The following is a 14,803-nucleotide window of genomic DNA, read 5'->3' on the forward strand; positions in this document are numbered from 1 at the left end:
TATACGAATACAAATGAAAGTGAAAATGTATATTCAATTAAAAAGATCGGATCCATGTTTTGTGTTTCCGGCAATGCAAATTTAGAGTATTTGCGATTAAACTACTCAAAACGGTAAAATTATTCAGAAATTGCATTCAAGATCAATTTTTCATGTATTTTTGGATAATGAGAAAGAGATAAACAGAAGAATGACTAATTATTAGATTGTCCATGACTTATCTCGTATGTCCAATCAACAATCCATAAAAAAGCAGTCTAATTAATCTAACTCAAAGAAAACTAGATCAAAGAGAATAGATAGACTGAAAGAAAACTGAGGAAGTGCATTAAAAAAGGATATAGTCAACTCACAATAAATAATATTGTCGTCAAAATACATAAAAAGTAAAGAGGCAATTCAAATATTGTAAATAATTAAGTAATTCATTAAATACACACACCTCACCAGCACCACTTACAGTTTCTTAAACACAGTAAATTCATCTCATCGACCATAACAATAGAATCTGATACCACTTCTGTGTATCGATTTTCTCGAAAGCCATGGATGTACAATTGTGAGAGGATGTGAATGAATCCCTCGCACAAGAAAAATGAATCCAATAATCGCATTGTGAACATGAGAAAGCCGCTTGATCTACCAATCCTCGAATGATTTGGTTGCAATACCCACACCTCTCATTTCTTCCATAAGTAAGCATCCGCGTAAGTGTGAGAGGATGAGAGTGACAAGGCATGCTACTTTTGCCTCCAAACTTGACTTTCGACAAATATCCAAGCGAGGGAATGCAGTTTACGTGGAAAGAGTAGTCACATTTAGCACAGTGGTAGAACCAATACTTGCACTCTATACCTTCCTCACACACCTCACAGATGTCATGATCACTACTTGTACTATTACTAGTACCCGTAGTGATCAAATGCAGAGGATGTTGATCGAATTTATGAAAATGAACCCTTTTTGGTAGTAAGGCGCATCTTATATGAATGTAGAAATCACAGGTAATGCACCTATAGACATCAAAAAGGGCTGAGAGGCAGGAACAACAACTGATGGAGGAGGGCCACAAACGGGGGATGGTGCAAAGAAGAAGGTGTTGGCTATGTGAGTTGTGCTTTATAATCATTGGGGCAACCATGCATGATATATCAACCATCACGGGACTTGAAAAGTAGTAGCAGGCTGCATTGCTAGGAAGACAGCAGAAAATGCAGAAAAATATTGAACTGAACCATTTGTCTGGGTACGGACAAGGTCGTGCCTTGTTATCTTCATCATTTGGAAACTCAAACTTGATAATGGGGAGGTATGCACAGACTTTATGAGCAAGGAAAAAGCAGCCGCCTTGTTGAGAGCATCTGTAAAATTGAGATGGAATAGTAATGGTTTGTGTGCATATATCACACACTAGTTTTTTGCAATTATAATTGCGATCTTGTGCCTCATTACCAATTAGAATCAAAGGATGCTTGTGAAAGATCTCAATTGCAAGCTTCTTGTCTTCATCATCACCAATATTAGGAGCTTGGTTTCTCTGCAAGTGTGTACGGATCTCCAAACTTGGAAATGTGTCCAACTCATCGTCAGGCAGTTGGATCAACTCTAGCCTTGTTTCTGCAATGAATATAGAGTTAATAGATATTAGTATTAGTAATGAAGACGAGTGAATGAGTTATATATGATCCTTACGTACTTGATTGAATTTTCTCGAGTTTACATCTGACATGAGAGAAATCAAAGGTTTGGGGGCAGATATAGATGGAGTTATGGGTAAGAAGCAAGGGTTGGTTGCAAACTATGCATTCATCACCTCGGAGACTGACATGAAGAGAATAAGCGAGAATATAAGGTTGAGGATTAGAGGGGAGCGTGATAGCAGTCGGCAGTATGATGCAGTCTTGGTGAATCCAGAAATTACATTGTTGGCACGAGAAGAAGAAACCATCATGTCTCTCCCCACAACCATCGCACAGAGACAAAACTGTCTACAATGAGCCACGAGAGGGTGGGGTGGATGGCACTTGTGTTTGCTTTTGATCTCAACACCATCCACTGCTGAGAGAGGATGCATTTTGAAATTGCAATCCTCACATTCGTAGGTGAAATTTGGACTTCCTTCTCGGAGACGAAGGGTGTGGTCCTCATCTTCCGAACTATGATTGGAATGGATAAATTTTTCTAGTAATTTGTGTGCACACGATTTGTGCAGGAAAAAATCGCAAGCAGCAAAGGGAGCAGATAGAATTGGCAAACCACCAAGTTTGCAAGAATGAAAGTTGTCAGTGTCATCCACTTCCTTATCATCTACTAGAAAGGAAATCAATGGATGAAGATGACTGAAATGCCTATCACCCTCCATATCCTTATTCCACACCTGTGATTCAACAAAACAGAGAGTGGTAGTCTTAAAACATTGACAACAACTTCGAATATATATGTATACATATGGTAGTGGTTTCAACCCATGCAAAACTAGATCTAAGTAAAAAAATTTTAATGCAAAATTAGGATGAAATCACACCTTAAATGCATAATTAAGAATCTTAATTTAAGATCAAATGTAGTCCATTAAATTAAAAAAATGGATGGTCCAGATTTTTTTGATTCCGTGTGCATTATATATCACGAACAGAGCATCACAATTTAAAGACATCTAGTTACATTATACTCCCTCCGTCCCTAAAAAGTATGAATTATTTTCTTTTTTTTGTGTCCGTCCCTAAAAAGTATGAATTATTTTCTTTTTTTTGTGTCCGTCCCTAAAAATTACGAACATTTTTAAGCTTGGAAATTCTTTTATCTTTAATGAGGCGGGACCAATTCTCCACTAACAATATTTTAATTAATTTTTCATTCTATCTTTCTTATTTTACCAATTTTTCTTTTCAGGGACAGAGGGCATATACATATACGTATACAATTCGAAAATACATGTGATTGATCAGTATCGTCCGCTTCCATATCATCTACAAAGGAAGTCAATGGATGAGGATGACTGAAATGCCTATCACCTGTCATTCGAAAAACAGAGAAACATGGTGTTCAAACATTGACAATACATTAAATACACACACCTCACCAGCATCACTTATAGTTTCTTTTACACAGTACATTCATCTCTTCCACAATTACAATATATACTATTCCTATCAATTAATCTTCAGTTTCAGCCATATCATACCACTCCTGTGCATCGATTTCCTCAAAAATCAAAGATTTACAATTCTGAGAGTATGTGAATGAATCCCTTGCACAAGAAAAATGAATCCAATAATCGCATTGTGAGCAGAAGAAAGCCACTTGATCTACCAATCCGGGGATTTTTTGGTTGCAATACCCACACCTCTCATTTCTTCCATAAGTAAGCATCCTTCTAAGTGTGAGAGGATGAGAGTGACAAGGCATACTATATTTGCCTCCAAACTTGACTTTGGACAAATAGCCAAGCGAGGGAATGCAGTTTACGTGGAAAGAGTAGTCACATTCAGCACAGTGGTAGAACCAATACTTGCACTCTACATCTTCCTCACACACCTCGCAGATGTCGTGATCACTACCATTAATAGTACTGGTAGTGATCAAATGCAGAGGATGTTGATCAAATTTACGAAAATGAACCATTTTTGGTAGTAAGGCGCATCTTATATGAATGAGGAAATGGCACATAGTGCACCTATAGACGTCATGAATTGTGGAGCCGCGGGAACAACAACTGATGAGGGAGAACTGCAATGTGCGGGTGGTGCGAAAGAGAAGGTGTTGGCTGTGTGAGCTGTGCTTTATAATGTTTGGAGCAGCCATGCACGACAGATCAAACATCAAGGGAGTTAACTCTTCTTCAGGATAGTAGTAGCAAGGGGAATTGCTAGGAAGACAGCAGAAAACGCAGAGAAATATTGAACTGAAGAACCATTTGTCCGGGTACGGACAAGGTTCTGCCTTCGTTGATGCAATGCTGTCATCTAGAATCTGAAAGTTGATAATGGGGAAAAGGCCTGCACAGACTTTATGGGCGAGGAAAGAGCAGCCGCCTTGTAGAGAGCATCTGTAAAATGGAGATGGAATAGTAATGGTTTGTATGCATATATCACACACTAGTTTTTTGTGATTATAACTGTGATCCTCTGCCTCATCACCAACTAGGATCAACGGATGCTCGTGAAAATTCTCCATTGCAAGCTTCTTGTCTTCATCATCACCAATAATATCAGCCTGGTTTCTCTGCGAGTATGTACGAATCTCCAAACTTGGAAATGTGTCAAACTCGTCATCTGGCAGTTGGATCAACTCTAGCCTTGTTTCTGCAATGAATATATAGATATTAGTATATGAAGCGGACTGAATGAATATATAGTATTTATGTTGATGTTATTTTGTCATCTGTTAACATTTTCTAATGGTCAATATTTAGAATTTGCATTTGATTACATCCATATATATATGTATATGATCCTTACTGGAATGAATTTTCTCGAGTGCACATCTGACATGAGAAACTCTCAAGGTTTGGGGACATAAATAGACGGCGTTATGGGTATGAAGCAAGGATTTGTCGCAAACAACGCACTCAATCTCCTCGTAATTGGTACGAATAGAATGTGCGAGGAGGAAAGGCCAAGGAATAGAGAGGAGATTGAGAGCGGTAGGCAGTATGGTGCAGTCTTGATGAATCCAAAAATTACATTGTTGGCACGAGAAGAAGAAACCATCATGTCTCTCCCCACACGCATCGCAATGAGACAAAATCTGTCTACAAAAAACGACGAGAGGGTGAGGTGGATGGCTCTTGTGTATGGTTTTGATCTCAACACCATCCACTGCTGCTGCTGCTGCTGCTGCATCCAAAGGATGCATTTTGACGTCGCAATCATCACATTGGTAGATGAAATTGGGACTTCCTACTTGGAGAGAAAGGGTGTGGTCTTTAAGATTGGGAAGGATTAATTCTTCTTGGATTTTGCCCGCACATGATTCGTGCAGAAAAAAATCGCAAGCAACAAAGGGGCAAGTGTATGATGGCGCGGATAGAATTGGCAATCCGCAAATTTTGCAAAAATGAAAGTTATCAGAAACATCCGCTTCCATCTCATCTACCAAGGAAGTCAATGGATGAGGATGACTGAAATGTCTATAACCCTCCATGCCAACTGTCATTTCAAAAATAGAGAATTAGAGAAGGAAGTGCCTCTGAATATTCAATTAGAACAAAAAAAGAGATTAACTCAAAAATACCAACCTAAGGTAAGAGAAGTCGACGAAATGTGGAAGTGCCTTTGAATATTTTGTCTCTTGAGTGATGAATGCAATCGAATGTGAGTGAGGAGAAGATGGCAACAACTTCCAATATATATATGAATATTTTGATCACAACTTGATAATATGGAGTAGTAAAAGATTGTAGTAGATGCCAGAAGTAAGGAACTAAAACTTGTTTCCAAATTCAAAAGTATGTTACATGAATAATTAATTTCAAGAATGCACCTTTATTCTATAGTGAAAGAAATATTCCATAATACTTATAATGTTAACATTAAAAAGTAAAGTTTTATATAATAACAAAAGAAGTTAATTAGTCCATTTGCTTGCTTCTGAAGATTTGGTATCTACTAATGAAATTTATAAAGCTGTACGCATATGGGAAATAAAAAATTTAAAGATTACGAAATTACGATGATTAAACATCAAGTGAGATAAATTATAAATCTGCATTAAATATGTTATACAATTTCTAAAATAACACTACTCCATAAAATATTGTAGTAGATGCCAAGAGTAAGGTACTAAAACTTGTTGCCAAATTAAAAGTATGTTACATGAGTAATTAATTTCAAGCAACAAAGTCTGCACTGCACCTTTATCCTAGAGGATGATAAGGATTCAAATACTCTATGACTTTATTGAAAAATTATACTATTACTATTCGGCACTGTCGACTAAGTAAATTAAAGAGTTATAACTATAATACTAAAAGATGCTAATTAGTCCATTTGCTTGCTTCTTAGATTTGGTATCAACTAATGAAAGTTTTAAATTTCTGAAGTTATATACTAGTAGTATATATATATATAGCATATAAAATTTTTAAAAAAAATATATATTCTCTTTACGTTTAATTACTTAGCACTTCTTCTACCTCAGCAATTCTTTTATTTTCTAATTTTGGGATCTCTAATATTAACTGGGTCATACCTACTTAGTTCAGTACGATCCATCAAAAAATGTGGGTTCATTGATCAAATTGAGCTTTAATACATTTTTTTCAATTCAATACCAGATCCATCAAAAATTCAATCTAATCGAATACAGTCTGATTCACTTGGATTTTACATGACTTTAGAGGGTAGTTTTACTTGGTTTTGATCATATATTGTGTACTTTGAGACATGGTTATAGCTACTTCTCTATTATGTTGGTATTTTGACCATTTTGTGAAGAATGTGTAGAAAAATGTACAAAATATGTGGATGTGCAGCTGCTCAATGTTCGAGACAGCTTATCTGGATATTTTGAAGTCCGATTCGCATGTAATGCATACCATTCTCTTCGTCTTCGAAAGCTTCGTGTGGATATCTTAAACGTCTTAATCGAAGTTCGGTAGAAGAAGTTATGGTCGTTTTACCAAGACTGCGCAGAGCAGTAACATAGCTGGCGACCCGCCAGCAAAACACGAAAAAAACGCCGTAAGCAGCTGGCGACTCGCTAGCTTCGACGCACACCCAACCTGGCGACCCGCCAGCTTCGTCGGACAGCTTATTTCGGGCCCAAAGTCAACCCTAGGTATATATATGCCTAGGAAACGCTTCCAAACACAACTTACACGCCTCCTACCCCAAAAATACTACTTTTTCACCTAGGAAGAAGAGAAGAACGAACAGAGGACGAGTATTCATCGCAAGATTGAAGACGAGGCCTCCAATCCGCCCAATCCAATTCTAGGAGTTTCTACTTTTAGTTTTATTCTTGTTTAAACAATGTTTTTGAATATTTCTTTGACTTTTGTGTTGAACATGAGTAGCTAAATCCTTCGTAGAGTTCTACGGGGGAGATACAATGATTCTTATGTTTAATTGATTTCCTTTTTCTATGCCTTGGCTCATCTAGTTATTTTGATTTCTTCTATGCTTATACGTTTATTTGACTGATCACCTTATAAATGCATGAGGATTTTACTACAAGAACTGAGAAGTGAGTAGTTTAATTTGAAAGAGAAGAAATTGACGTCTTTGCCAATATAATCGAGAGATTTGAGCCTTTGAATGAAGCTAAGTATCTTAGGAGCTATTAGGAGTTGTTGCCTTAGTTCTAGGAAGGAGACTTCGGTTCTAGGTAGCAATCTACAAATTATATGCTTTGAGAAAAGATATAGTTTTACCTTAGTGATAGCTTAATAACCCTTGAGACCCTTTGTTGGCATAGTTAGGAAGTTAGTTGAGCATAGGATAGTTGTTATCGATCCCGTATGATTCTACCCTTCTCATCCTTGATCTACATCCGTTTTCTTATTTGCTTTTAGTTCTCTAGTTGTTTTTAATTGTTTTTACCTTACTTTTAAATAGATTTAGAAAAACCAAAATTCCGATTCATCTAGATAGTAGTTGAGGTTGGTTCGTGGTAATTAGGTTGACACTCATTGTCTCTGTGGATACGATACTCTTTGCTTACTATTTGCTACATTAGCCCCGTATACTTGCGGGTATACTTGTGTTAAAAATAAGTTGAGCCACAGTCCTAAGCCCAATATCGGTCCAAATAAGAACCACAATTTCATATAATTTTTAACTTTTAAGTATATTTATGTTTGTTAGAAGTCGAGGGGGGAAAATTGTTCTTCTTATTCAATAATTATGAATACAGAGACTACATCTTTATATAGGCTAGAGAGAAACCTAATTTACAATTATTGCTATGCTATATATGGTACAATATATTCTATATCAATTGCATATAATCCTCCTGATCTTATGCGATTTTATTCTGACACTCCCCCTCAAGCTAGGTAGTGGGGTTCCCGATACTTAGCTTGCATAGGACCTGTTGAAACGACTTTGAGTTCACTGCCTTTGTGAAAATATCCGCCAATTGATCTTCAGATTTGACATAAGGCATTTCTACTAACTTAGCTTCAATATTCTCCTTGATGAAGTGCCTGTCCACCTCTACATGCAGTGGCGTATCCAGGATTTTGGATTTGGAGGTACGAAAAAATATCTGAACAATCTTTTTCATTGTCTTAAATACAAATGTCTTGTATAGACGCGAATATAACGACTAAACAAGAAATTATATAGTCAAAAATAAATTTTTTGGACATAAAATATTTGAGTAAAGTTTTAATCACTTTTTATAAGATAACAATACTAGTTTTTAGAAGTGAACCTTGTGAAAATAAATAATTTAAGCAAACTATCTATTATTTTAGAAAATAAAAAATATAGATATTTTATTAGTTATAAATGTTTCATATAGATATGAATATAATTGCTACACCATTGATAAAATAGTTTATAAGTAATTAGTTGAGAATTTGATCAAAAACTATATTAACTTATTATTTCTATTGTTTTAGCAAACAAAAAAAAGTACATCTATTCTTTTAATTATTTGAAAAAAACTAACAAAGAAAAAGTAAATCCAACTATTTTATAGAAATAAAAGGCTATGGAACTTTCAATTGTTTGAATAAAATAAAACATGAAAAAAGTAAACAAATTGTATTAACAAAACAAAACAGAAAAAGATTTGAAATTAAAATGATATAGAAACTTTAATTGTTAGACTAAAAGAATTGAGAAAAAAAAAGGTATAGAAATCAAAACAAAAAGGAATGAGTTAAGGGCAACCGAGAAGAGTCGAACTCAGAATTTGTGCTTTGGAAATGGGGATCACAACCACTTGGCCAAAGAATCCTTTTAATAAATAAATCTCAATACATGGTATTAGTATTCTAATTTGGGGGTACAGTTGTACCCCCTTGTTCCAATGTGGCTACGCCACTGTCTACATGTTTGGTTCTATCATGTTGCACCGGATTTTCGGATATACTAATAGCCGCCTTGTGGTCACAAAAGAGTCTGCAAGGAAGGGCCGGTCGGAGGTCCCATTCCGTCATTAGTCTTCGCAACCACAGTATCTCTGTTAGTCCACTTTTGATTCCTCTGAACTCTGCTTCTGCGCTGGAAAGCGCCACTACCTTCTGCTTCTTGCTTCTCCACGTTACAAGGTTCCCTCCTACAAAGGTGAAATACCCGGCAGTTGATTTTCTGTCATTGGGGTTCCCCGCCCAGTCAGCATCGGTGAAGCCATGTATTTCCATGTGTCCGTGTTTTTCAAACATAAGTCTGTGTTCTGCCGTTCCCTTCAAGTATCAGACAATTCTTAAGACTGCTTCCCAATGTTCTTGTTAAGGTGCATGCATGAATTGGCTCACCACTCCTACTGCGTATGCAATATCTGGTCTTGTGTGAGATAGATAAATAAACTGCCCGACCAATCTCTGGTATCTCCCCCTGTCGGTCTGTCTTGCCCCTTCTTTTATCTGTAGTCCATGATTTTGCACCATCGGGGTGTCCACGGGTTTGCAGTCGATCATCCCAACTTCTGCCAATAGATCAAGGACATACTTCTTTTGATTTATGAAAATCCCCTTTTTTGACCTTAGCACTTCAATTCCCAAGAAATATTTGAGAAGACCAAGATCCTTCATTTCAATCCTATCTTCCACCTTCTTGTCTTCTTGATCCATCACTGCATTAGCTGATTCTCTCCTCAATATGCTTCGCGGGTTATCATAGGCCTTCTTTGCCTCAATCAATCTCCCCAGCGTTTCCCTGGCTTCACTTGCTTTGTTCTTAGTAAAATTTCCCCCGCTCAAGGAGTTCATCAAGTCCTTTGACTCAGGGTTTGCACCTTCATAGAACAAATAGTAAGTCTCCGCTTCTATCATCCTGTGGTTTGGACAAGCATCCAGCAGCCCCTTGAAGCGGGACCAATAAGAACTTAGGGACTCATCGTATTCTTGTTTGCACTCCTGAATCTCCTTCTTCAAGGCATTCGTCTTATTAGATGGAAAAAAGTAATCCAAAAATTCCAGTTTAAAATCCTTCCACGTGTTGATCGAGTCCGGTGGAAGCCTCAGCAGCCAAGTGTTCGCCTCCCCTTTGAGAGCAAACGGAATTGCTCGAAGACGGTAGTCCTTTTCTGTTGCCTCGTCGGGTCGCTTCTGAATGCTGCATAGTTTACTGAACTCGTTCAGAAATTCATAAGGGCATTCATTCCTGCGCCCAGAGAAAGTAAGTAGAACTCCAAGCACATTTGTCTTGATGTCGATCGACCTCCGTCGTGGATTCGAGACTATAGCATGAGCGGGTTCACCGTCAAGATGTGCGGTGAGCGACCTTATTTCCAGATCGGGGTCTAGTAGATGAGCCATATCTGGGTCCTTCTCCTCCTCGGTCTCGGAATGCTCTGGCTCGGTTGATGTCCCTGGATTCTCCTCTGTCGATGAATTCCACTCCTTTTCACTTTCTGACTCGAACGGGAATGGATCTTCCGTTCTCAATCCTGATCTAGTAGTGATGGTAGATGTAGATTGCTTGATTCGCCACTCGTACTGGCCACTCCCTGATCCAGAGGAACTTGCCCAACTTCCAGATTGGAAGCCCGCTTTCATAAACTGTCAGGGAGAAAGAAAATACAAAAAAAATTAGGATATTTACACCAAATCCTTAATACAGCAAACGCCATCCATCCCCGGCAACGACGCCACTTGAAGCTGGTCGGGATGTGATAGTACAAGTGTAGTGTGTGTGCAGTGTTGCGAATTTCAAATAAGGCAGGTTCCCCAAATCCAGCAAGTCCACTAGATCACTTGGTCTAGGAACTCTTAGGTTGTGCGGAATCCCGGTCGTCGGACACACAAGTACTTCCCCGCTTCAAAAACCCTCAACCACTTTACTAAACCTAGTATAGGGAAGTAGGGATCGATCCCACAGAGAAGGATGCGTAAGACTCGTAATCAGGGATTTGGGAGTATTTTTGGTGTTGGCTGCTGCCACGCATTTTCTTGGGTTGAGGAAAATTAAAATTAACTTGACTTGGGAATATTAGAAAGAACTTAACCTAACAGCTAGACCTAGGAGATAATTCTACGGTGGGACCACATCTAAGAAAAAGCAGAGTACGACTGGAAAGTGGCAGAATAACTAACTCTCGTACTAACTGACAGTGACATCGTCTTCTACAACCAAATTTGCATAAAACTTCTTGAGAAAACACATAAGCAAATCAAAAACAGGGCTACTAACTTGAAATCAAATCTATGCATAAATAACGAAGAACTTAACAGATCTGCATACCTAGACGAAGTGAAATAGAAAACAAAGGAAATAAAACAAGTCTATCAGCTACTGTTTCTTTCACACGCCAAAACCAACTTCAGACGCTAAATCCACTCCGGATCCAAGCGTCCGACACGGACTCGAAACAGAAGAAATTCTCCATCACGTCAGATTTACAAATTTAAGCTCCGATCACTCAATCAACCACAGATCTGTCACCAAATTCCACATCAAACTCCTCAATAACAAAATAAACAGAGATCGACATAGCAATTTAAGAATTACGCTAACAGCAGAGAGATCTAAGCAAAATAACTTGAAATTAAACAGCTAAACTCAGATCCATGAGCGATAAGCAGTTAAACATCATCAACATCAAAGTCGACTCCCAAAAGTGAAGTTCGACGGTGGAAACTAGCAAAAACAGCTGAAATTAAAAACAATTGTATCTTCGCCCTCACTAGGACGGTGTTACCAAACTCGAAATCTTAAGAAAGTACCCCCCCTATCACGATTATCCCCAGAATTTTTCCCAAGTGTGTGTGTAAAATGTATGAGCTAAGAAGAGTAAAAACTATATCTATTACGCTGCATGCTCCTCTCTATTTATAGGCGCTTTAGTGGGTCCAGCGAGGTATTGATAATGACTTTGTTGCCCTCAGCTGTAGACTCCCCCGTCACGCCAATTTTCCTTGTAAATCCTGCTCATTTCGTCCTTTCTCTCGCTAGACCATCTCCTTCATTACTTCCTTGATCTAGCGATTTTCTTCACACACCTGGCTTAGGAAACATGTTAGACCCAACAATTTATAACATTTTTTTGTACATTACCGATGCATGAAATTAGCCTTATCAAACTGCTCACACTTAAACCATACTTGTCCTCAAGTATAAAGACAAGAAAAGAAAAAGAATAAGGCAAATTTCAAGCAAGGTTATCTCTTGACCGACTCCTAGACCTAGACACAAGAAAAAAAAACTAAGAAATATAAGAAAACCACACAAACACGCAAAACACATATATACATGAGCTAGTTTCAATTTTAGGCATCTGTCCCCACAAGATTAAGGTCATTCCAATAGTTTGCACTCCTCCAAATAGGCCATTTCCCTTCCTTTACCTAGCCAATCTGTCAGCTTGTCAAGATAGCTCTTTACCCAATTGTTAGGTTCACTCGATCACTCATTCCTTACGAGGGATGTTAGGATCGATTCTCTCTTAAGTTAATGCTACACCACTGAAGCGTTGGGTTATGAGAGTTTTCTCCTTCCTGGGTTAGGCTATCATTATTCCTGTTTTAGACCATTCCCCCCTCTGGACTTCGTCCAGCTTATTCCTCCCTTTTTTTTTTCATTTTCTTCTCTCTTTCTCTTTTTTTTTTTTTTTTTTATATCTGGACTTTGTCCAGCTTGTTCCTCCATTTTTTTCTCCTGGACTTCATCCAGCTTATACCGCCTTACCCTGGACTTCGTCCAGCTTATGCCTTCATAACCCAATTCCCCCTTTTTTTTTTTTTTTTTTTTTCTCCTTTATAGCTCTTCTTCCCTAAGCATTTAGTGGTGACCCTTAAACATTTGTTAGCTCAAAGTTATCTGAGGTTTATAACTCACTATATAGTAGGGCTTCACAACTAAGTAAGTTTGAGGAAAAAGCTTCTAAGTTGAAATGCCTCCTATCTTCAATTACTTTCACTAAGGGAATCATGCCGTATTAAATCCACTGGCTCATGTGACAATACTTAAAACTAACAGACTCTTAACATATAATACGGGTAATGCATTGACTCATCTCCCCCTCCCACTTCACTCAAGCTTGTCTCTAAGCCATCGTCGTGAACGGGGGAACAAAGAGATCAATGCAAAACTAAAATCATAAAACTTCTCACACTTAGACCAAGCAATGGGCTAAGTGTGAGAAAGACACAGAAAAACATAGAAAAACAAATAAAACAACAGAAAACACGAACTTCTCACACTTAGACCACGCAGTGGGCTAAATGGGAGAAGATATAACAAGGGATAAACACATATATAACAGGTAGACCATAAAAAAAAGAAAAGAACGAAAAATAAAAGTTACTTGGTCAAGAGATGTTTGATCATTTCTGGGGCTGGCTCCCTCGGGAGCCAGACTGGGGTGGGACTCCGGGGCGGGTCACTTTCACCCTCTTCCTAGCTGGCTGCTCCAGCTCTTCTTCCTTCTGCTCTGGGATTTCCGGTACTGACTTTCTCACGATCAATTTTGATTTTGGTGGGGCTGGAACTTGCACGAGAATGGCCGGGGAGATCATCTGAAGCGACTGCTGTGGTCGCTTGACGGAGGGACTGCTATGGGTGGGCTGCCTGACTTCACTGCTGGACCCAGGAGTTGTCCTCAACTGGGTCAAGGGGAGCGTCTGCTGCATCCACTTCAACATTTTCATTGAAAGCTCCACCGCTTCCGTCATCCTATCATTCTGTTTGGCACATTTCACTGCCAAATCAGCAATATTTCCCCTCAGGGTCTGCACTGCCTCCCGATTCCCCATCAATTCGTTCCTTATCCCACCGAGTTCCTTCAACATATCCTTCCGCATTATCTGCATCTCCTTTTTCATGTTCTGGACTTCCTTCCGCAGCTCCTCGATCTCTTCACTTAGCGTGGCCTCTTCTGCTTCCTCCGGCTCCGCCTTCACCTTGTCTCCTAAAGAATAGAAGAGAGTTTTGGTGCCTTGAGTCTGCAACAACCCTTTGTTGAAGAAATAATCAACACTGAACACCTCTGGGGGGTCGCACATAACTACAAGTGGAGCAGCCTTGGCAATCCTCATTTCTATATTCCTCTGGAGGTAAGCGCCGATGAGGTGGCAGGTGTACATATGACGTCCTGGGTTGCTCGTCATCTGGTGGCACGCCTACGCCATCCAATATCCGAGGTGCACCTTAACACCTTCTACCATGCACCAAGTGAAGTAGAGATCGGTAGTAGTGAGGGCTGAATTCGCACTGCCCATCAAATTGTAACTGATAAATGTTTGAGCAAAACGGAGGATCCGATCTTCGATGTGGGAGGCCTTGGAGTAGCTGGATTTAAACGCCCCTGATTTAGAGTGCGTGACCAGTTCCCATGCTGTCTGGACTTTGAACCCAGGTGTGTTCTTTGGCATCCCCACCATCCTGTCGTTCCAAGCCCCCTCTTCATCTTCCTCCTTAGTGAACAACCCCATCCGTAGGGACCACTCCCTAATGCTCAACTCGTGTTCCTGATTGAAGAGTCTGAATGTGATGGAATCCGCATCCAGGTCTGAGGTATTCTTCAAACGAAAAGTGGAGAAAAACTCCCTTGCCAAATCCACTGGTACCCTCTCTTGGCTGTGCTGCAACAGCCACTCAAACCCTATTCCCTGGATATAGGCGCGGAATTCTTTGTCACATGCAATCATCTTGAGCTCCCTCTTGCTATACTGTTTTCCCGACTTGGCCAT

The 14,803-nt window shown here is 39.1% G+C and overlaps 2 protein-coding genes across 2 annotated transcripts; both read right to left on the bottom strand.

Annotated features, from left to right (window-relative positions):
- Positions 1 to 404: 404 nt before the first annotated feature.
- Positions 405 to 3,116, bottom strand: LOC148930778 (uncharacterized). The gene is made up of 5 exons (XM_089066613.1): positions 3,083 to 3,116; positions 2,935 to 3,014; positions 2,095 to 2,377; positions 1,697 to 1,984; positions 405 to 1,617 (listed from the first exon to the last, which is right to left on the bottom strand). The coding sequence occupies exons 1-5, from the start codon at positions 3,114 to 3,116 to the stop codon at positions 482 to 484; spliced, it is 1,821 nt and encodes a 606-aa protein (XP_088922739.1). The 3' UTR covers positions 405 to 481.
- LOC125217161 (uncharacterized) lies at positions 3,077 to 5,145 on the bottom strand. The gene is made up of 2 exons (XM_048118996.2): positions 4,461 to 5,145; positions 3,077 to 4,304 (listed from the first exon to the last, which is right to left on the bottom strand). Exons 1-2 carry the CDS (start codon positions 5,143 to 5,145, stop codon positions 3,157 to 3,159), a joined length of 1,833 nt encoding a protein of 610 aa, XP_047974953.2. The 3' UTR covers positions 3,077 to 3,156.
- Between the last annotated feature and the right edge of the window lie 9,658 nt (positions 5,146 to 14,803).

The sequence above is a fragment of the Salvia hispanica genome, chromosome 3, assembly GCF_029641045.1.
Source record: "Salvia hispanica isolate PSC_SH4W2 chromosome 3, Shi_PSC_v1, whole genome shotgun sequence".
Classification (NCBI taxonomy): Eukaryota; Viridiplantae; Streptophyta; class Magnoliopsida; order Lamiales; family Lamiaceae; genus Salvia; species Salvia hispanica.